General features: G+C 38.2%; 1 protein-coding gene across 1 annotated transcript in view; it reads left to right on the plus strand.

The window, feature by feature from the left end:
- The window catches only part of LOC126482132 (peptide transporter family 1-like), a 314,290-nt gene that overhangs the window by 64,737 nt on the left and 224,595 nt on the right, over positions 1-24,958 (plus strand). The window contains exons 6-7 of the mRNA XM_050106109.1: positions 11,657-11,743; positions 20,163-20,437. Of these exons, the coding sequence (XP_049962066.1) occupies positions 11,657-11,743; positions 20,163-20,437 (362 nt within the window). The remainder of the gene's footprint in view (positions 1-11,656; positions 11,744-20,162; positions 20,438-24,958) is intronic.

Raw genomic sequence — 24,958 nt, forward strand, 5'->3', positions numbered from 1 at the left:
GTTTTTATGTGGATATTAGTGCAGGACGTTTTATTGCATTTTATGCACCATGCTTGCAGGCATGTCCAGCAGTCAGGCAATTCCCATGCACTGTGTGTTTGCACACACCTCTTGTATTCAGCTGCAGTCTTGTGTCCACATTTTTGACAGACTTCTGATCACCTTCTTTCCTCCCTCTTCCACACTGCACTTCAAAAAACCCTTTCTTTTCAAATTTTGTAATTATTTTCTCCAGATTCTTTGCAGACATCAGACCAATGCCTTTTTTCATACTGTTGAGTGTCAGGAATTTCTCCATGGTTGCTGGTGCACAGTCACCATCCTTTCAAAAGAGCTTTACCGGAAGTGTGCGATCCTTTGTGGAGACAGTCATGCTGGGCACTTCGCATGCAAACTGAGGAACAGCTGTGTGCCATACATCTGTTGGCATACATATTCCATCACTTACAGTGCCATCTGTTGCTCAATTTTCTGTATTTTTTGTTTTATTCCATGACATTTGCCCCTGCATCAGTAATATGCTGTTCAAATTTTATGTAATTCTGAGCAGTGGTTCTCTTTGTGCAGTGTTTTGAAACTGGAACTTTAATTATGAACACCCTGTATTTTGCATTAGGAATCTGTACTAACATCACTAGATATTATTGTATTTTTTACAGCTATAAACATGTCTCCACCTCCGATGTGTAATCTATCTGTGCAAGATATATTGGAGTCAGAATTTAATATTTCCTTGCTATTCCACTAATAAGTGAAACTAATTCTGAGACCTTCCCCTACAGTCAACTAATGTTATATTAGCATTTTCTTTCTCTGTTCTGCTATGATGAACACTACTCTCTTCAATTAATGGTGATAGTATTCTTCCCATGTGAAATCATAACATAACCTTATCGAGCCTGTGGAGGTATTTCTCTATCCTAGAAAAACCACATGTGCATGGCACACATACTCCACTACCCTAGTAGCCACTTCCTGCAGGTACAGCAAGCCTGGCCTGTTAAGGGAGTCCTAAAATTCTCCATCTGATAACGAAGGTTGAGAATCTGCATCCACAATGATCAGAGAATTGTTTGAGGCTCTGGTTTACAGCTTCCACTCAGCTCCAAATCAGTGGCCCATGATCAGCTCTGGGAACAATGCCACAGAATGGTAGCTCTGCTTCCACTCTCTGAATGAGGCTAACTGTCTTCACTAAAGCAGCCAGACATCTGCAGGAGCGAAGGACGATCTCTGAGGCTAGGTAGCAGACAATGTTTGTGCTGACATGGCCATTGTTTGCAGCTGGGTGTACACAGTACACTCAGTTCCTGCCAGCAGAGCCTGTTCCATATTTTGGATGTGATGCTGGCAGATAGAGTGGACACTAGTCTTCTGGCTCAATCTGCCCACTATTTCCCTAAGGAGCTCCATCACCAGCTAACATTGGAGCTTCCAAAGACAAAGAATATCATTGTTGGGACTTATACTTGTATTGCCTATCTGTTCCGCTCAGTGCTTCCTCTGCTGTTAGGTGGGAGCATTCTAGCTGCATTTTCACTGTTGCCAAATCCCAGACAGAGCTTAATTGAAAACCACTGCTCCAGTCAACAAGATTGCTCTTTACTTGGTTTTCCATTGCCTCTTTGAAGACAGAAACCTGTTACCTGTTGGCATGGGACTGCACTTTTGTCAGTTAAAAACCAAACTTTCATCCTTCATTGATGATGTGTTCTGCTGCAGCAGACTTGCTCAACAAGCATTTTTCAAACCAGTGAATGATGATCACCAGTATAAAAAGTTTCTTTTTAACACGAATTAGATAATCTACTGTTTCGGTGTATGTTTTATTTATGCACATGTATCATGAAACATAAAACGGTTGGATGCAACCTATCTGCAAGCCAGGATAACAACAATCATACCACATTCACAGTACCTGCTAGCTGGGCAATTTATTCCATCAGTGGTTCTTGCCTTGGAGGTGATGGTGTGCACCATAGAGGAAGATGAGCTGTGACAGTGTCTACAATGTCACAGGGACAAGAGAAATCTTGTTTTATAAATACATTCAGTTGACATTTCTTAGGGAAGAGAGAACTTTATTCGACTCAGTCCTTATCAATGTTTTTTTTTTTATGTTCTGAATAATGTAACAGCTTTTTACTTCACAGTTATTATAAACAAGAATACAACATTCAAGATGTTGTTAATGATAACCCCTGAATTTATTTTGAGTGTTGGATGTGCTTTTAACTTCCAGCAGTAACTGCAATACTTTGAGGCAAGAAGTCTGATCAGAAGAGGTTGGTGAGTATCCTGAAATGACAAGGTGGGCAAGATTAAATAACAGATAGTCTTTAGGCTCCTGATCAGACTGCACTTTGCCACCCTATATCACTGCAAAGAACAAGTGGAACATCGCATTTGGTGACCGTTGACAACAACCCAGAACAAATATGGTTGGCAGTAAATAAAATTTACAAACAACAAGAAGAATAACCAGTAATTTTAAATAGAACGTTGAATTTTGAGTTTGCATATTAACAGTAGTTGATATCGGTTGCCAGTAGTAATGAAGAGCAACAATCAAGATTACGCTGGAGTGCAAAATCATTTGCTGGCATTGCTAATGAAGAATTTTGAAGAGGTTTGAATAGTCAGTGAACAATTATTAAATTCTTAGACTACTGTTATGATACACAGGAAAATAACTAGTCAATGATAACTATGTCTAAGAAGGGCTTCGATCTGTGGTCCAGTGGCTATTAAAGATCACACACTACAGGAACCCAACACTTCAGCTGAATATGACAAATGGGAAACTTTTTGAAAGAGTGCGACAAGATGTGTCTGCCACTTGGCTGATATGAAATCAATGACATTTTCTGAGAAACCTTGTGTTCCTTTATACTACTTTGTATTGTGTAGTTTTTTTGAAGATAAATGGTTCAAAGAGTTATATTACACTGCTCCATAAGAGAGTGTCCTAGCGAACAATAAGTGTGAGTACTCAAGATACAATAATACTTTTATGTGAACATAATAAACTTGAGGCTCTTCCTGTATCCAGTACAAAACAAATCAAACTAACTTTTTTATGAGATTATGAGTGTGATGGTTGCATTTTAGTTCATTCACTGAGGTATATGTCTTTTGATTGACCATTAATATCTGCTTGTTTTTCAGCCATTGTTAATTATTTAGAACTGATTAATACAGATCTGGTACAGTCAGGATGTAATATGTACAGTGAATTAGTTTTTAATCTCTATAAATATAATCTCACCTTTTCTGTAATGGGATTTAGATCATTAATTAGCATCTTCATACCATCAGATGATATATATAATTTTATAAAATCCCTCAGCACACATGGCTTGCCTTTTATGTAAGCTAAGAACAGGAGGAACCAAGTGCAAAACTGACAAATTAGATTGTATTATATTAATACTTGTTCCATCATCATCATGTGGATTGTGTCAGTTTTACAAAATGTTCCTTTACATTATATAATTAACTTTTTTATGATTGTAACATCACTGATTTGTGTCTAAAAATTAATCTTTTGAGTAGAAGAAATTGTAATTCAGAACTTCTTTTAGTTAGTTTTTAAATGCTGGTTGGCTATCTGTCAGACTTTTGATGCGATTTGGTAAGTGACTGAAGAGTTTTGTGGCAGCAGAATTCACTCCTTTCAGTAATAATGTATTTGATGCGCCCTGTTCCTTACAAGGGGAGGGTGTGGGATGGGCCTGCCAATTTGGCTCATACTGCACAAGTGGAACCAGATAGATTATGCCCCTTTCAAAATCCTAGAATGTCTCATCTGAGTGGTGAAAGGAAAAAGTGAAACACTCTAAAGAGATTTTTGACCTGTACGTGTCAGATTTTTTTCCCCAGTAATTTGCAAGTCAGCATGGCACAGATGTCAAGTGCACCGTCTAACGTTTCACCAGCTTGGGTCCGATTATCCCTGCTACTGTTTTTTTTTCTTTTTATTATTTATTTAATTTTATTTTATTCCTAGCAACATCAGCCATGTAATTATAAAATTTAATTGTATACAACCATTCAATTACTGCAGATAAAATTAACATATTCAATTTAGTTAAGATTACTGTAATCAATAAATATATTTAAACAGTTATTTTACATAACAGGCAGAAGTTTTGAATGAAAGAAAAATTTCCAAAAATTTTAGCTAAATTCTAGCTTTTTGTTTGTTATTAGAAGGTACATTACATTTTTAGGGTGATTTAAAACATAAGTATTGTTCACACCATTTACATTTTATGAAAGTATTTTGTGAGCAAGAACATTTTTTTCAAAATATACTACAGCAGAAAGTATATGTCAGTCAAGGTTTTAAAAGAAATACCAAATCATTGGGATGAAAGCTGAAGCAGTGAAACAATACTGAATGATAAAATGAATTTTAATTGCCTTTTGTATCAATGATAATTCTCACTATTGTAGCACTCCAGGAACACTTTGTAGTCTTTTAAATAGTTTTATGAATTGATGGTAGAAATATACATCACAAGCATGAAGTTTTGTGTGTGTGTGTGTGTGTGTGTGTGTGTGTGTGTGTGTGAGTGAGTGAGTGAGTGAGTGAGAGAGAGAGAGAGAGAGAGAGAAAACCATGTACCTCTTCATAAAGGCTGCTTTTGTCAGGTTTGGTGTACAATATCAAATCTTCATTTTATCATACATAGTTTCAGTAACCTGCTCTTCAATTGCTTGACCCATAACCGATATCTGTTGCTACAGGAGCCACAGACACAGGAGGATTGTTGGTGATCATGCCTTCTTGGTTATAGATTGAGAAAGCATAGTGGGGAGAAATGGAGAAATTTAAAAAAATCGTAAACAAAAATGTAGTTTTGATTTTTTCATCAATCAGTTCACTGGTTCATTGGTACAAATTCTTGTTTGTTTTCCATTTTACAATAAAATAATAAGATTTTGTGGAAAATTGTCACAAGCGTGTGGTAGACAACTGTGCAACGACATTGGCTTGAGAATTATTGAAAAAAATCCCTCACACTCTACTTAAAAATCTTTAGAGAGTATTTTGCCTTTTCCTACCACCAACTCAGGTGAGATAATCTAGAAACTTGAAAGGGCACCTATCAGCTTCTACTCACACAGTTTGATCTAAATTGGTGAACCCATCTTGCACCCTCTCCTTGTCAGTTTATCCTGCAGTAGCAGTACTTACTGTCAGACTGTCTTTTATGATTACAGCTGTCATTTCACCCTCATAGAAGATTTCCAGAAATATAAGAATTTCATTTTAAGCAGTAGTCCTTTTTAGCCCTCACAGCCGTACAATGGAGAAAACATCTCAGTGATTACAAAGATGAGCCTTATTCCTAAGAAAATACCCATACTGGATCCACCTTTCAACATGCCAGTGCAGATGTGCTCTCCCGGCTTCCCAGGGGTTCTGAGCCACATTTTTATGAATAGGATCCAATGTGGATTTCTAATGCTGGGGGGCTACAGAGCCTCCTCAGTGGATTTCCCATCACTACACACTGGCCCACTCAAACTCCAGCAGAGTATCCAATCCTCAAACAGGTCCTCCGCTTCATCACCAAGGGTTGACTCAAATACCTGCCCACTAATGCTGCCACCAGACTGCACTCACTGCATTATCCATTACCAATTGCAGGCCACCAGAGGCACCTTTTCTGTTCAACAGCTGAAGCAAGGGCTGGGTCATCATTCCTATGTGACTCTGATTCTGCATCATGCTGCTTCTGCATCTCTCACTCTTTACATTGCCCAGGCATTCAATACTTTGATACCCCACTAGCTTTGGAGGTGGAGATGAACAAAGTGCTTCAAACCTCCTAGCCACAACTGAACTTGGAGATGGAGTCTTCACCAGCAAAGCCTTGCAACAAGATATCCACCTTCACTCCCCTCATCTGACCCGTCATCTCCATCACTGTCCCACACATTTGGACTGTACTCACTGACTCCGTTGGGAAGAGGGGTGGGGGAGAGGTATCTTTTATCTCATCTGTGTTATATCAATTCTGCAAAGGAAGAGATCAGCCTTATCAAGTCAAAGAGTTGGTGGGGCCTAGCAACCTAGGGTAAGCACAACTCCACAGGCACATTGTTCGCGGAATGGAGACTCTACACATAATCATAATGATACACTGTTGTAACCTGGCTGCTGTAACTGGATTGAACTACGGATTGCTATATAGACTACTTTATTGTTCTGTTGACAATGATTTTGTGAAGACTTATAGACTTTTTGGTATCATTCTTTCACAATCAAGTTTGCTCACTCACATCAGCCAAGCTTATTCAGGTTTTTATGAACTGTATCTTGTTCTGTGGTTGTTTAATTGTATATTAATAAGCTGTGCACATTGGGGCACAGGAACAAGTTCTTGAAAGGGCAAAGCTAATTTCTTTCCCCATCCTTTCACAGTGTGAGCTAGTGCTCTAGCTCTAATGACCTCATTGTTGAAACTCTAACCTTCTTTCCCTCTTCCATTAGAAAAGTGGAGGTTTAAGATGGTGCAAAATAAGTATTGCATGATAAGAGACACTATTACTTATAACTGTGTGTAAGAGAAGCCAAAAGATTTTTTTAACGATAATTGTATTTTTTGCTTGAAAGAGAAGCCCAGAGCCAACCACAAGATTATCTTATCATAAACTTCCACACAGAGCTTAGTACCAAAGAATGTTCTTCTTATGGTGGAAAATAAATGAGTCTTTAATGAAGGGGGCAAAGTAGTGGATACTTGAGCATCATTGTTAATCAGTTAGTTCAAAAATTAATATTTAAGTGCTTCTTTTGGGTCCATGCATTTTGAAGAAGTAACACACACAAAGACGATACAAACAACAATTATGTGACTTGAAAACAAATACATACTTGTAATTTTCCCCAGTACATTATAAACTGCAGAAGTGTCTCCTCTGTTCAGAAACAATTCATTGATAGTTAAGACCACTGGTTTTATCCTGGGCCGCAAAGAAAGAAAAAGTTGGCGAAGCATAAGAAAATACAAATCTGCATCAATGACATGACATTTCACTACATTGACAATTTGTTTGTGAGCTGTGATTATGTTTTGTTACTCATCTCACCTTTCATGTCTTGTGACGGTGAATACTAAAAGGCTTGGACATCTTACAATCATGTTTCATTGGCTAGTTAGACTTTGGGTAACACTTCACTTTACCAGCATGGTATGTTACATCACACATTCCCTCACTCAGGCAAATGATGTCACAACAAATAGTTATCATAAATAAATAAATAAACAGTAGTATCTGTATTTAAACTTTTGGCCTCCCAACATATATACATATATTGAAAATAAATAAATATTCGACCTTTTAATTATCAAATTGCATTTACATTTTGTATCTTTATTATGGTATAGTACATTTTTGTTTCTTTCCAAACTTGAATCAGTAAAATATCTGTTACTTTTATCATGTCAGCATGAGATTACATTGTCCACATTGTGCAGGCTGTGAGAGGTTGGATGAGTGGATATCCAGTGGGAGTAAGTTTTAAGGAAAAAAGAGGAATCTTTTAAATACTTGTCAGGTTTATTGCAGAATTGGGAGTGCCTAAGGGGCACTTAGGGAAGGTGCAAAGACTTTGAAGGGGGCCATCTTTCCTGAGGGATGTGTAGGATCAAGGAGGTTGAGGAAGATGCTTGTTGGTCAGCTGGGAACCATTTGCAGAGAGAATGAGACCATCTCAGCCCGGCATTTTGCTAGCATCTACTGGTCTCACTTGATAATCTTTCTACACTCCCACTGGTCAAGGGCTGTAGATGAATGTTTCCTTGGTGTCCATTTTTCAGCAGTCCGCTACTGTGGGAACTCTGCTAGGGCAGTAGCTAGGGCCTGTACTGAACAATGAGCCATGGGGGCAGTTTCCCAGCAAGCAACAACTTGTAATGTAACAACTTAGCTTTCACCAAAAAATTTAATGAAAATTTTCAATTTAATTGTGATTACTTTTCAACCCGCAGTTGTTTGGGTGACCTTGGTACTAATGGTGTGAGGGAAAGAATGTTATGAAACTAATATCCAGCCCTACATGCTGGGTATCATGGTGTATGTTCATAGTTGCACTATGTCTGGTGATGTAAAAATTCTGTGACCACAAAAATGGTACTTATGCAAGTAAAAGTTGGTGTTGCAGCAGTATTTGTGTCCAAAAGTCATCTCCAACATATATCTAAGACAGAATTTGGAGCCAACATGATGACAAGGAAAATGGCAACTGCAAACAGCATGGTAGTAACAAATTAATTCCCTGCTTCACTATGAATCCTATAATCAAGACAAGGTTTTTTAAATCCAAGTAATCAGAAGTGTAAAGGATATTACAGTCACAAGTGTCACATTTAATTATTGAATATATTAAGTCTCCTAAAGTAACCAACTGAATCCTAAAATTCCTTGTCAACTTGTTTAAACAATTTTGATTCTGTCTGAAAGGTCAAAAGATTGTGTAACTTGAAATCAGAATCACGACATTGAAAGATTGTTGCAAGAGTATGTATGAGGAAAGCTCAGTTTTAAATTTATTTGAGTGGATGTAAAATTATTTAACTGCAATACTAATTCACTTAAAGCTTCATAATTCTGAGATTTCTTTCACTTTATTTTCGGTTATCCTAATCTCATTAATACACAACTGCAAATTTTTAAAGATGGAATACATTAAGCAACTTAAGAATTTCACGGCTAGCATGCACTTGATTTCAAGTGGACACTGAAATTTTATAGTAATAACATAAAATTATTTTAGTAACAGTTAAGTAACTTGTGAAAAAATACAGTTAAATTGTTCCATCAGAGCTGTTGACCAAAGATCTTCATAGTATTAGTATATTTTTCATAGGGAATGTTGTACTGTAAGATTATGCCAATCTACAATTGGTTCACTACTGTGGTGTGGATAAAACTGTCAGGTGGGTAGTGCAGGGTAAGATAAAGTGGAGTTGCCTATGCCAACTTAACAGCTGTCTATGCCACAAGCAACCAAAGAAAGTTCCTAAGAAAGATTTACTATCTCATCAGTGACTATAATCTTAAGTTCCTTTTAGGTACCTTCTTGCAGAATTGAAGATTCCAAATATTTCTCCAGGACAAGAAGAGCAAATGCTGCATACAAAAGAAAGGCCTACCTAAAGGCAAAACACTCACTCCTGTGCGGTGCTTGCTCCTGTGCTCTTTAATAATTATACTAATGATCAGCCCATTGCAGAACACTCCAGGTATTTCATCTGTGCTGATCATTACATTGGCTGACCAAGGGAAGATGTTTGAAGAGGTGGAAGACAAGTTGACTTCATCTAGGATCTGCTTGGTCTTTATGATGAGGTCTATCATCTATGGCCAGATCCCAACAAGATTCAAGTGTAAGCATTTTGCTTACAATACAGAGAAGTTTGGCATGAATTGGTTGTCACATTGTACAGCAAATAACGTCAACATTGTCCAACACCTATATATATGAGTGTTACTCATAGCCATGCACTGTCCTTCAAGAAACATGTGGGGTTACATATTGTTCCAGAAGAGTTATGTGTAGACCTATGTCTTCCTTGCCAATGAATGATGCTCACGAACTATAAAACAATGTAGTTGTTATGATGCATGTTTGGTAACCATTATGTCCTCACTGCTAGTGATAAATGGGTGGAAGACTGCCAAAGAGATCTGTTGCTGGAAGAACCTGGACAGGCAGACAAAAGATTAGTTGATACAAGTGCACTTTAAATAAAAAAATATTGTATTCAGCTTGTGGGTGAAGAAAGGCTACACTGTTGGCAGCCATGGCTAGTTATAGCAGAGGCCTGACAAGGGTGTGTGTCTAAGTACATTGAGTGATTGCTGGTAGACGTAACTATCAACAGCTGCATCTGCTTCTATACTCTGCAAACCCTCATGAGGTGCATGGGAGAGGTTAAGTCCCATTATACAATTTATTAGGGTTTCTTTCTGTTCCATTCACATATGGAGCGTGGTAAGAGTGATTGTTTGAATGCCTCTGTCAGTACAGTAATTATACTAATCTTATTCTCACTATCTCTATGTGAGCAATACATGGGGGGCTGTAGTATATTCCTAGAGTAATCATTTAAAGCCAGTTCTTGAAGTCTATTAACAGACTTTCTTGGAATCACTTCTACTACCCTTCTTGTGAATTGATGTAACCTGTGCCTTTTTCCAAGTACTGGTTTTAGTTTTTGTCTGAGGGATCTACGATAGACAGTAGTTAGAAGAGGGACTAACTCAGCTGCAGATGCAGTATAGAAGCTGATAGGGACTGCATTGGGGCCTGGAACTTCATTCAGTTTCAACGATTTCAGCTGTGTCACAACACGACTTATTGCATTGATCTTTTCAGTGGCACAAGCATTAAACTGAGGCAATTCTCCAGGCTTTCCTTTGTAAAGAGACATTTGAAAACTGAGTTAAGCATTTCAGCTTTTGCTTTGCTACCCTCAGTTTCAATACCTGCCTCATTTTCCAGGGGCTGGACACCAACTTTGGTATCATTAATAGCCAGAATTTATTTGGGTTCTATGAAAGATCACGTGACAACATTCTGCTATGGTACTCATTGAAGGCATCACACATTGCTCTCTTGAAATCCAAAAACCTTTCATTCAGCATCTCTCTATCTGTAGTGCTACACTTTGTTTTACACCTATCAAGAACACATTTGTAAAATGTGTTACAATACATTGAATTAAATGTAAAATAAATAAATGTTACTGATGCAGAAAAATACAGATAAGTATCTGGATTCATAACAGCTCCTCCTGATTATAGAGTACGGAACAGAAATCTATTCTTTTGTATTATTGATAGTAGTTGGTAGTTATTATATGTATTGTATTGTATTCTATGGAACTGGGGACCTAGAAACGACAGAGAGGCGTCATCCCCACCATAGCCCTCAGTGCTTCACAACCCCACAACAGGCTACAGCAGTCCACTCACCCCACCGCTGCCCCACACTGAACCCAGGGTTATTGTGCAGTTCGGCCCCCAGTGGACCCCCCCTGAGAAAGTCTCGCACCAGATGAGCGTAACCCCAATTTCTGCGTGGTAGAGTAATTATGGTGTACGCATACGTGGAGAAAGTGTTTGTGCAGCAATCGCCAACGTAGTGTAACTGAGGCGGAGTAAGGGTAACCAACCTGCATTTGCCGAGGCAGATGGAAAACCACCTTAAAAACCATCCACAGCCTGGCCGGCACACCGGGCCTCGACACTAATCCAACGGGCGGATTCATGCCTGGGACCGACACGCCTTCCCACCCGGAAAGCAGTGCGTTAGACCAATTATATGTACTTTAGCATACAGAAAGATTTTTCATATGAGCAGTGTGAAGAAAAGGATCCTTGTTTTCTGCTGTGCTAATAGAGTTTCTTTACAAACATGTCTGCAATATTTACAATAAAATGTGTTGCCTGCAATTTACGTTCAAGGATTATTATTAGTTATATATCTTATGTGCACTTAAGTGTAATCATTTACAGTTGTCTGAAGATGTTACTTGATGTTATAAGATACATTTTACAATTGAAAGAGCATTGCTGTGCATAATTTATATACCATCAACATTTACGTAATGTTGTTCTTAATTGATTTTTACAGAACAATCTTGTATTTTTCTCTCATATACACTGCTGGAAACATCTTACTGTGTCTTGCTGCCATTCCTCCAATTTCTCTTCCTCCAGTGTAAGTAAACAAAATATTTATCTTCATTGTAATAAACAAGTAGTGTTAAACTCCCACATTCCATTCTTGGTCATGGTTTTATGTGCTCTGTAGTATATTATTTGAAGTAACTTGCCATAACTGATCATTATTGTAATATTAACTTACATTTTATTTTTAGTAGACTGTAGTATCACCCTGAATAATGAACTAAAAGGTTAACTGACTAAGCTGGAGAGGGTTGGATGAGGCAACAATGTGAGGCATTAGGGGAATCTGAAAAGAAGGGAAAACTGGAAGGAATGTACAGAACAGTGAAATCGTTAACAAAAAGAGAAGTAAGAAAAATAAGCAAACAATGAATATTAAATAGACATGGAAAAAAGACAGTACGTATAGAAGAGGTGAACAGGGTTTTAATGGATTATATGGAAGAGTTATACAGGGTATGGGCAGTTAACAGACTGCTTTCGAAGGAAGGAAGGGGAACAGAATGGAGAAGACTGAGGTCTAAATATATTGAAGTGGGAATGGGAGGAAGCAGTTCAGCATTGGGCTGTGACAAAATTCCATCTGAAGTACAGGAAGTCTTTAGGTCCAAATACAATAGCCAGATTGACTAAAGCAGTAAGAAAAATTATGGCATAGGAATTTGGCCCCAAATCTCTACTTATAGACATTCTAGAACCTTTATCAAAAATGTGCAATATAAAAAACTCAAAAACTATAGGACAGTTAGTTTTATCAGTCATCTTACAAGACAAGAATCATTCAAAGGATAATTGAAAAGAAAACTGAGGGAATATTGGGGAAGACTAGTTTGGGTTCAGGAAGGGCAAGGAATAAGAGTTGCTATGTAGAATGTCTGAGGCTGATTGGAGGAAAAAAGATAGAAGACATTTGATAGGGTCAACTGCAGTATAATGCTGAGAATTTTGAAAGATGTCAGTAATGACTGAAAATGTAGGTTAATAAAGAAGATGTGCACACAAGCAGAAAGTGCAGATCAGTCACTGAGGAGATGGAAGAGATGAACATTCTAAGGGATATAAGGCAATGATGCTCATTGTCACCAAAGCTTTTCAACATACAGGCAGAACAGACAGGGGTAAGGCTATAGAAGACATAAGAAGCACTGTAATTGGAGGAGAAAGGATAAAGACTATAAAATATGTGGATGATCAAGCAGTGTTGGCAAAATCAGAAGAGAAGCTACAGCAGATATTGGCCAATATTGCAAGAAGGAGCAAGGAATATGGAGTTATGGGAACAGGATATGAATAGCGGTATATGGAATAAACTGTCCCCACTAATATCTGCACATACATATGTTTCGACAATTATCATACACATGCATACAGTAGAAGGTATAAGAACAGACTGAATTAACATGGCGGCTAGGACGAGCGACCTGAGTCCAAAAGATTAATGTTGTCTATGGTCGATATGACCTATTGATGCCACAGAGTGAAGATGAATATAGGAAAGACTAAAATTATGGGAATAAGCAAGAAGGTGAAGCAGTATTAACAGCTAGAAGAATTCCAGTAGAGCTGAGAAAATGGTTTGCCGGTGTACTGCTATATGGCAGTGAATCATACACAGTTAAAAAGAAAGAAGGAAGGTATTTAGAGATTTTTGAAATATGGATATTGCTTAAGGTGAAGTAGACTGACAGACTTACGAATGATGAAGTAATGAAGAAAACAGAGGGGGAAAGAAGATTATTGGAACTGATCAGAAACAGGAGAAAATCTTGGCTGTAACGTATACTGTATAGGAAATGTCTGCAACAAACAATTTTAGAGGGAAAAGTGGAAGGGATGAGAGGAAGAGGTAAGAAGAGAGTTAGAATAGTGGACAACATTAGAAATGGATGAGAATACAAACAGATGAAGGAATATGTTATATGTTCAGAATAGCACAGCATGGAGAGCCCCAGTTGAAACTTATCATGACACTAAACTAGAGAGAGAGAAAGAGAGAGAGAGAGAGAGAGAGAGAGTTAAACAAAACATTTTGTAGGATATTGTCACATCACAAACAGATAAAAGGTAACGACAACCATCATACACTCCTGGAAATGGAAAAAAGAACACATTGACACCAGTGTGTCAGACCCACCATACTTGCTCCGGACACTGCGAGAGGGCTGTACAAGCAATGATTACACGCACGGCACAGCGGACACACCAGGAACCGCAGTGTTGGCCGTCGAATGGCGCTAGCTGCGCAGCATTTGTGCACCGCCGCCGTCAGTGTCAGCCAGTTTGCCGTGGCATATGGAGCTCCATCGCAGTCTTTAACACTGATAGCATGCCGCGACAGCATGGACGTGAACCGTATGTGCAGTTGACGGACTTTGAGCGAGGGCGTATAGTGGGCATGCGGGAGGCCGGGTGGACGTACCGCCGAATTGCTCAACACGTGGGGCGTGAGGTCTCCACAGTACATCGATGTTGTCGCCAGTGGTCGGCAGAAGGTGCACGTGCCTGTCGACCTGGGACCGGACCGCAGCAACGCACGGATGCACGCCAAGACCGTAGGATCCTACGTACTGCCGTAGGGGACCGCACCGCCACTTCCCAGCAAATTAGGGACACTGTTGCTCCTGGGATATCGGCGAGGACCACTCGCAACCGTCTCCATGAAGCTGGGCTACGGTCCCGCACACCGTTAGGCCGTCTTCCGCTCACGCCCCAACATCGTGCAGCCCGCCTCCAGTGGTGTCGCGACAGGCGTGAATGGAGGGACGAATGGAGATGTGTCGTCTTCAGCGATGAGAGTCGCTTCTGCCTTGGTGCCAATGATGGTCGTATGCGTGTTTGGCGCCGTGCAGGTGAGTGCCACAATCAGGACTGCATACGACCGAGGCACACAGGGCCAACACCCGGCATCATGGTGTAGGGAGCGATCTCCTACACTGGCCGTACACCACTGGTGATCGTCGAGGGGACACTGAATAGTGCACGGTACATCCAAACCGTCATCGAACCCATCGTTCTACCATTCCTAGACCGGCAAGGGAACTTGCTGTTCCAACAGGACAATGCACGTCCGCATGTATCCCGTGCCACCCAACGTGCTCTAGAAGGTGTAAGTCAACTACCCTGGCCAGCAAGATCTCCGGATCTGTCCCCCATTGAGCATGTTTGGGACTGGATGAAGCATCGTCTCACGCGGTCTGCACGTCCAGCACGAACGCTGGTCCAACTGAGGCGCCAGGTGGAAATGGCATGGCAAGCCGTTCCACAGGACTACATCCAGCATCTCTACGATCGTCTCCATGGGAGAATAGCAGCCTGCATTGCTGCGAAAGGTGGATATACACTGTACTAGTGCCGACATTGTGCATGCTCTGTTGCCTGTGTCTATGTGCCTGTGGTTCTGTCAGTGTGATCATGTGATGTATCTGACCCCAGGAATGTGTCAATAAAGTTTCCCCTTCCTGGGACAATGAATTCACTGTGTTCTTATTTCAGTTTCCAGGAGTGTATATGAATAGGTATTCTAGATTCTTAAATCTACTTCACCACAACGTTCATTTCCCTGGCGAACAAGTTGACACAGTTTGAGTTAGTGAACCCTGAAGCTGATGTTGATATTCTATTCAGAGCTAAGCACTTGTTAGATAAACAACTGATTGTCTTAACTGTGACTCCTAGATATAGTCTTGAAACAGAAGTACTTGTGGGGAAACAGCTGTTATGTGTCATGTTGTGTGTGATTTACAACTGTAAAAAGTATTAAAGCTTAATTAGAGACAATAATTTTGAATTGTATGTAGCTTATTTGTTAAGTTTTAATATTTCAGTTATCATACAATACAGATCTCCATGCAGACTATAGAAAACAGTCGTTGCAAATTTTCAGGGCTGCTTAATAAACTTAAATGTCACAGAAATATCCAATTAATAATATGGAAATATGACAGGTACCTTAAAGTTTGTTGATCACATAGTTTTGACAGTGAAAGATCTATTTCAAGTTGCACAAATAATCAGATAATATATTGCAATCTTCAGAGACATCACAGAGTGAATAATCAGACATCTGATTTTCTTTTGGATACTCAATTTCATTCATATTGTCTTTTGTGGAAGTCTCACCTTACTCATCTTCAACTCTTTCTTAGAAAGTGACCACATCAGGTGCAACAATGTCTCTTTTATTAGGCACATAGATTCAGTAGCAGGGAGAATCAAAGTCTTATCTGTCAAAGATCCCTTTCTTTACTTATTTTTCAGTCTTTCTTCATTTGTGATCTTCAATCTGAAGATAGCAGGCACAACTAAAACTTCTCAAATTAATAAGATCCGCTTTAGGTCCGTACGAAAATTGAGTATGATATTTTCTTTTTATTGAACTAATTCCAGTTTCATTTAGTGTAACAAATGTGTAATTTATTGCTTCAGCACACAGCTTCCCATTCATGTTTTGATAACTGTATTGACTAGACAACTGTGCACACTTCTCTTCCAGTTCTTCCATTTTGTTGAGATCCACACATGTTCATCTTGAATTGGCTTACTCAGAATTCATCTAGGAGCCTTTTAGTGTCATCATTCTTGATTTTGGTCCTGTTGTCTGACTTTAAACACCACATTTCCATCAACAAATGATTCTCACATGAATGTTTCTAATTTGTAAACAATTTCTTCTTTTGTAAACGGTTCTAAAACAGGATGAATCACCTTTAAACAATAAAGGATATTGTGTTGTCGTAATAAGATAAGATTTATTTCAAACTCGTTAATGAATTCTAGTACATTCAGAATATTCTCAGCTATACTCATATTTGTAGGATGATATTTGCAATATTGTTTGTCATGGATGAAGCCAACACTTAGGTAGACATTCCAGTCAGTGATATTATCAGTGCCATTTCTTTCCCTGTTTCTTTCACACAGCATTTTAATCAAGATTGCCATCATACATTTTTCAAATTGAGACATCTGCATTTGTGTCCTGAACATAGCCTTCATTTAAGATTTGAATTACAAAAAATAAATTAAAGATTATGTTTAGTAACATGTTTCAGAATTTTGTCGTACCACTATTCTCCAAGGAAAGCTTTTAAATCAACATCTCTTACTCCCACACCTTCTAATTCAGTAGCAGTGCTAATCAACATTAATTAAGTTTTTTTATATGCCAAATGGGGTGGCATGGTGGTTAGCACAATGGACTATCATTCAGAAAAAATGGTTCAGATCCATGTCTGGCCATCCAGTTTCAAGTTTTCCATGATTTCCCTAAATTGCTCCAGGCAAATGGCATGATGGTTCCTTTAAAAGGACACAGGCAATTTTCTTCCCCATCCTTGATACATTTCAAGTTTGTGCTCTGTCTCTAATAATCTCGAAGTCAGTAGGACATTAAACCCTAGTCTTCCTTCCTTCCTTCTTCCTAGGGTTTAATGGCCTATCACCTTTGAGATTATTAGAGACAGAGCACAAACTCAGTATTACAGTTGCATTTTTTAAAAATGCACATTAATGTGTCCATAATATATGTGCATGTGTATGTCACATTTTTTTCTCGTAATACTACTATTACTGTTGCATTTTTAAAAAATGCACATTAATGTGTCCATAATATATGTGCATGGTACTAATAGCACTTGCAGTGTTTTAAACAATGGTTGCACAACTGTCTAGCTGTGCTCCTTAAAACAACCCTAAAGGCTCTCTTTTGGATTGTATTCCCTACCTACTCCTGATGTTATTAAGCCTCTATGTTGAGCCAGCAGTAAAGGAAAACAAGCAGAAAACGCAGTGGAAATTAAAGCTGTGGGAGAAGAAAAACAAATCTGTAGTTTGTTGACGGCATTGTAATTCTGTCAGGGACTGCAAAGGATTTGAAAGAACAGCTGAATAGAATGGATAGTGTCTTGAAAGGAGGATATAAGATGAACATCAGCAAAAGTAAAACAAGGGTAATGGAATGTTATGAAAAATCAGGTGATGCTTAGGGAATTAAGAGTGGGAAATGAGAAACTGTAGGAATTAGAGTAACAAATGAGAAACTGGAAGAAGTAGATGAGTTCTGTTATTTGGGCAGTAAAATAACTGATGATGGCTGAAGTGGTGCAGATATAAAATGCAGATGCAGTAGCAAGAACATCATTTCTGGAAAAGAGAAATTTGTTGACATTGAATTTCAGTTAAAGTGTTAGAAAGTTTTTTCTGGAGGTATTTATTTGAAGTATAGCCTTACACAGAAGTGAAACCTAGAAAATAAGCACTTCACACAAGAAGAGAATAGAACCCTTTTGAAATTTGGTACTGTAGAAGAATTCTGAATATTGGATGGGTAGATTGAGTAACATAATGAAGAGGTGCTAAATAGATTTGGGGGGAAATAGAAATTTATGGCACAACTTGACTACATGAATGGATTGGTTGATAGGACACATCCTGCAGTATCAAGGAATAGTCAGTTTGGTACTGGAAGAAAGTGTGGAGATAAAAATTGTAAAGGGATACCAAGGCTTGAATACAGTAAACATGTCCAAATAGCTGTAAGGTTGCAGGAGTTACCCAGAGAAGAGGCAGCTTGGAGAACTGCATCAAACCAGTTTTTGGACTGAAGATGGAAACAGCAGCAGCAGCAACAACAACAGTGCATACCTGGTGCAAGTTAACAGTAGTAAGGGATATGACAATGATAATAAGTAAATAAACCATGAATTTATTTTCAACATTTACAAAAAAATTCTTGAGCAATATTGTTGCATTTTTTGTAGAGGACCATGCATCAGTTATTCTTGCCAACATTAAAAGAAGGAATTGTGTCATAAAAGGATGTTAACATAGACATGTAAAAAAGGAAATAAAACCTTAATAATGACTTCATCCATGAAAAATTAAGTAAAAAAAAAAAACAGTATCTATAGGCCACAAAATAAAAAGTACATTTCTGTAGACAGAATATTTGAGATTTTAGTACTTTTGAACAGTGTGTGTCTTGTAAAGAAAGAAAGATGACATATCAGCAAATTCCAGGCATTACAATGAAGCTGTTGTAAAACGAAATGAAGCTTTCAATCAAGTGGTGTGAGTAACTAAACTACTACATGTGTATGCAGTACCATCAAGAATGACATCCATGCTGTGAGTTCTGTCTAGGAAATGTTGCCTCCCAAGGGAACGAAAAAGGCACCCTCCTACTTTCCTAGCCATAAGATGCACATATCTTCATAAACCTCAAATGGTTATTTCTGGTTGGCAGTTACTTCAATATTCCATGCTAGGATATGGCTTTAACTGTCTAGGCATTGATCAGTATGGCATGGCAGTAATTGGTTAATGGCTCATGATTAGTGATATAATGATGGGTTGGGTGTAATATGTTGAAATGATAACTTGTAAAAGAGGGTCTACCTCTTAGAAGCCACAAGGGCTACATGCACTTCCACAGTTCATTCCTGTCATACATCCTGAGGTTCCAGATGTACCAGTTTTGAGAAGTACATTAGGGAAGATAAAACTTGGTTGTCAGCATCTTGTATCATTGGAGGAAGATTGGAGTGCCCACTTCATGCTCAACTCAGCAAATCTAATGCTCGCCACAAGGCTACATTCTTTAGCACTTCAAGTTTCTGTCTTGTCTGAAGCAGCATAGACCCTCTTGGGACTCATGGCATCCAAATTGGGCTGATGTCACTTAAAAATATGATTTCCAGTTACTACGCAATGTATTGGAGAACACTGTTGTTAGGCATGTTCCACTAAGTTTTTAGGGCAGTGAAAGTAAATTTGACCAACTTTATGGAGCTGAATGCATTGACCTGTATTTTTTTCCAAATTATTAATTTAAATCCAACGGCATTCACAGTGTGAGCAGTGAATATGATACAAAGTAAATATGAATCAGAATTTGTAAATCACATGCATGGGGAAAAGGGTATGCTCCTACTACATGGAAACTGCAAGTCCTCCTGGAGTGGTGTATAGCAAAAAGAGCTATTCCATGTTACTATCTTGTAAGCCTTATCCAAGAAGAAATAAAGCTGGCCAGAGAATTTATTCTTTTAATGAAAAGTTCTGTGTCAGTAGATTAGCATTAATCATATATAGTTTAAAGATGTAGTCTGTAGTGGTTATTCCTACCTGTTAATGTATAACTTATTTGTTCTACACCCTTCAAGGATCTGTCTCAGTATGGGATCCACTCAACATGGTATGTAATTGAACGACCTATTCCGACAGATACCCAAATAATTCACTTTTAAAGTGTGCCATTTAGCAATGTTTCAGTTTTTGTGTAAGTTGTCATAATCACTGATATGTAACAGCCTACATTGTATGATATGTAACACAGTTTCTCATTTGCATAATCAAATGAAAGTAGTGAATTTTCTAAAATTAATATTACATGCTAGTATTTTTGCATCTGTTATGAAAGCTGACTTTTTATTTATCAACCTTTCTTTCAGATCATGTTCATTGATTGGACTGTTACTTGTAGCTGTTGGATCAGGTGGAATAAAGCCTTGTGTTGCAGCGTTTGGAGGAGACCAGTTCCACTTGCCAGAGGAAGAAGAACTGCTTGACAAATTTTTTTCCTATTTCTACTTCAGCATTAATTTTGGTGGATTCATTGGAATGATATTTACACCCATTTTACGCAAATCATTTATGTGCTTTGGAGATGATCAGTGCTATGCAGTTGGATTTGGGTTCCCAGCTCTACTTGTCATATTGTCATTGTGTAAGAAACATACCAAGTATAATTACTGAAACTATTTTTAAAATAATTAATAAAAAGACAGTTCATTTCAGACAAATTTAACATTAAGTAAGATATCATCAGGGACATTGTATTCACTGTATCTACTATTTTGTAGGAGACAATGGAGAATATAACAGAATGCCTAACAAACCGACTACAGTGAGGACAATATTCCAGTGTCGATTTATACCAAGAAGTTTAGAATGCAAAGAATGATAATGAGCCTTCAGTGTGCAAATAGTTTTCTATATTTTCCTGCATATGGGTTGCCAACATTACTATTGTATTAAAGAGAGCTGTTACATTTGAATGGAGAGATATTATGTTGCCAGAAATGTATATAGAGGAGTTGTTTAAAGCTAGATGTTTCCTAAAGAATTTCAAAAATATACATTTGAGAATCAGAGTTTGTTGACATTTGGTAGTTCATTAGACATATTTCAGTAAAAACAAAAGACCTCACCTGGCATTTAGAGATCAAAAACACTGTTAGAAGGCAACACAGACTTAAATTATTTTTCTTAAGTCTCCCTCACTGACATATCATGGTCTACAGATCTTAGCAGGAAGGAATATCTTCATTGGTGTGCAATAAGCCAGTAAGTACGACAAAACATATGTTGGGGACTTCACAGTCTACTATAATAACAAATACTGTGATTATATGCAGGCCAGATCACCAAAATAGAAGTAAAACAGTGATGAAAAATTCTGAGTGAAATGTAATTAGTAGTATAAGGATAAACAACTATTCACTGTCTAGAAATATTAGGAATGAGAGGCATATAACATATATTGATGACTGAAGCTCACGTAACTTGCAGAGACACTCCACTCTCTCTCTACTGATGTGTCTCAGTCAGACTACACCACCAGTTATGAGGCACATGGAAGTCCTTCAAGAGTAGGGAACAAATCAAGATATGAATTCATAGAGAGAAGTATCAGTAGGAAATCATTCCTATAGCCTGCATTACTTATAAAAGCTATATACAAACCTCTACATCTACATACACACTCTGCAAACCACTGTTACAGTGCATGGCAGAGGGAACTTAGATTAGGACCACAAGTTTCTTCCCATTCCACTTGTGTATGGGTCTTGTGAAGAATGACTACTTAAATGCTCCTGGGCTCACTGCGATTCGACTAATCTTGTCTTTGTAGTACCTTCAGGAATGATATGTAGGGTCTGAAGCATATTCCTAGATTCTTCCTTAATATCAGTTCTTGAACTTATGTAAGAAATCATTCATGGGATAAATGACATCGATTCGTACGTGTTTGTCAATTCATGTTTTTCAGAATTTTGATGATGCTCTCCTATGATGAAGAAGAACGTATAATTGTTCATGCTGTCTTTTTTTGAATGTGTTCAATATGAATTGTAAATCCTCTTTGCTACGGCTTCTGCACACTGGAGCTATATTCTAGAATGGGTTGCGGAAATGTTTTGTAATTAGTCTCCACTGCATTTTCACAGGAACCTACTAGTGAACCAAAGTCTGCGCAACTGCTTTGCCTACAACTGAGGAGCCTACTTGATTGTTCCACGTCGTATAGTTACAAACTGTTACACCCAGGTATTTGTATGAGTTGGTTGTTTTCCAGTTCTTATTTGTTGATGCTGTAACCATTGGGTTCAACCTTTTTGTACTTTGTGATTTGTACAAATTTTTGAACATACAAAACAAGTTCTCTGTCTCTACACCACTTTGGAATCTCATCAAGATCTAGCTGAAAGTTTGTGCAGTTTTTCTTCCTGTAGTACTTCATTGCAGGGAATCAAAGTATTGCAAAAACAGGTACTTTCAAGAAAATGCTTTATTGAAGGTGTTGATACTGGACTACTATCAATAAAATTATTTTTCTTATGTGTATTTGCTGTTAATTCTACTGAGTAAATGTCTTTCATCACCAATGTTTAAAGTAAAGATTAATCAAATCTACACAAATATGGAGGAAATAAGTTCACTATTTCCAATTACAACAATGATGGGGAGATGGAACAAAGGTTGCAGTGTTAAATGTAGCATCATCTGTAGTCAACAATACAAAAATGCATCAGTTAATGAGACTGTGTTCTCTTATTTGTGTAACATTAAATAACATTAAACCAAAAGCTTTATTTTTAATTCACAGTTGAAGAATAGCTTCAACCACTCTTCAGATTTTACATTTTTAATCAGTTTTGTAAAATCTGAAGGGTGGTTGAAATTATTCTTCAACTGCAGGTGCAACCACAACAGAGGCATATCTGATGAGAGGCCATGCAAACGTCTGGTTTCTGAAGAGCATCAGCCTTCTAAGTAGTTGCAGGGGCAACAGTCTGGATGATTGACTGATCTGGCCTTGTAACATTAACTAAAACGGCCTTGCTGTGCTGGTACTGCAAACGGCTGAAAGCAAGGGGAAATTGCAGCCATAATTTATCCCGAGTCATGCAGCTTTACTGTTTGGTTAAATGATGATTGTGTCCTCTTGGGTAAAATATTCCGTAGGTAAAATAGTCTCCCATTTGGATCTCTGGGTGGGGACTACTCAGGAGGACGTCGTTATCAGGAGAAAGAAAACTGGCATTCTGCGAATTGGAGCATGGAATGTAAGATCGCCTAATCGGGCAGGTAGGTTAGAAAATTTAAAAAGGGAAATGGATAGGTTAAAGTTAGATATTGTGGAAATTAGCGAAGTTTGGTGGAAGGAGGAACAAGACTTCTGGTCAGGTGAATACAGGCTTATAAGTACAAAATAATAGGAGTAATGCAGGAGTAGGTTTATTAATGAATAAAAAAAATAGGAGCACAGATAAGTTACTATGTACACCATAGTGAATGCATCATTGTGGCCAAGATAGACACGAAGCCCACACCTACCACAGTAGTACAAGTTTTTACGCCAACTGCCTCTGCAGATGTGGAGGAGATTGAAGAAATGTATGATGAGATAAAAGAAATTATTCAGATAGTGAAGGGAGACAAAAATTTAATTGTTAGGGGGACTGGTATTCGATAGTAGGAAAAGGAAGAGAAGGAAAAGTAGTAGGTGAATATGGAATTGGCATAAGGAATGAAAGAGGAAGCTGTCTGGTAGAATTTTGCACAGAGCATAACTTATCATAGCTAACACTTGGTTTAAGAATCATGAGAGAAGGTTGTATATGTGGAAGAGGCCTGGAGACACTGGAAGGTTTCAGATAGATTTATATAATGGTACGGCAGAGATTTAGGAACCTAGTTTTAAATTGTAAGACATTTCCAGGGGAAGATGTGGACTCTGACCACAATCTATTGGTTATGAACTGTAGATTAAAACTGAAGAAACTGCAACAAGGTGGGAATTTAAGGAGATGGGACCTGGATAAACTGAAAGAACCAGAGGTTGTAGAGAGTTTCAGGGAGAGCACAAGGGAACGACTGACAAGAAAGAGGGAAAGAAATAACAGTAGAAGAAGAATGGGTGGCTCTGAGAGATGAAATAGTGAAGGTAACAGAGGGTCAAGCAGGTAAAAAGACAAGGGCTAGTAGAAATCCTTTGGTGACAGAAGTGATATTGAATTTAATTGATGAAAGGAGAAAATATAAGAATGCAGTAAATTAAGCAGACAAAACGGAATACAAATGACACAAAAATGAGATCAACAGGCTAGGGGTAAGATAGATACTGGCTACAGGAAAATTAAGGAGACCTTTGGAGAAGAGAGAGCCATTAGCTTGAATATCAAGAGCTCAGATGGAAAACCAGTTCTAAGCAAAGAAGGGAAAGCAGAAAGGTGGAAGGAGTATACTACGTGAAGAATTTGACAGAGCGTTGAAAGATCTAAGTTGAAACAAGGCCCCGGGAGTAGATAACATTCCATTACAACTACTGATAACCTTGGGAGAGCCAGCCATGACAAAACTGTACCATCTGGTGAGCAAGACATACGAGACAGGTGAAATACTCTCAGACTTCAAAAAGAAAATAATAATTCCGATCCCAAAGAAAGCAGGTATTGAAAGGTGTGAAAATCACTGAACTACCAGTTTAATCAGTCACATGAAAATCACTGAACTATCAGTTTAATCAGTCACGGCTGCAAAATACTAACACAAATTCTTTACAGACGAATGGAAAAACTGGTAGAAGCCAACGTAGGGGAAGATCAGTTTGGATTCTGTAGAAATGTTCCAACATGTGAGGCAATACTGATCCTACAACTTATCTTAGAAGATAAATTAAAGGAAGTCAAGCCTAAATTTCTAGCATATGTAGACTTGGCGAAAGCTTTTGACAGTGTTGACTGGAATACTCACTTTCAAATTCTGAAGGCGGCAGGAGTCAAATACCCAGGATCGAAAGGCTATTTACAATTTCTACAGAAACCAAATGGCAATTATAAGAGTTGATGGGCACAAAAGGGAAACAGTGGTTGAGAAGGGAGTGAGACAGGGTTGTAGCCTATCTCAGATGTTATTCAATCTGTACATTGAGCTAGCAGTAAAGGAAACAAAAGAAAAAATT

The sequence above is a fragment of the Schistocerca serialis genome, chromosome 5 (assembly GCF_023864345.2).
Source record: "Schistocerca serialis cubense isolate TAMUIC-IGC-003099 chromosome 5, iqSchSeri2.2, whole genome shotgun sequence".
Lineage (NCBI taxonomy): Eukaryota > Metazoa > Arthropoda > Insecta > Orthoptera > Acrididae > Schistocerca > Schistocerca serialis.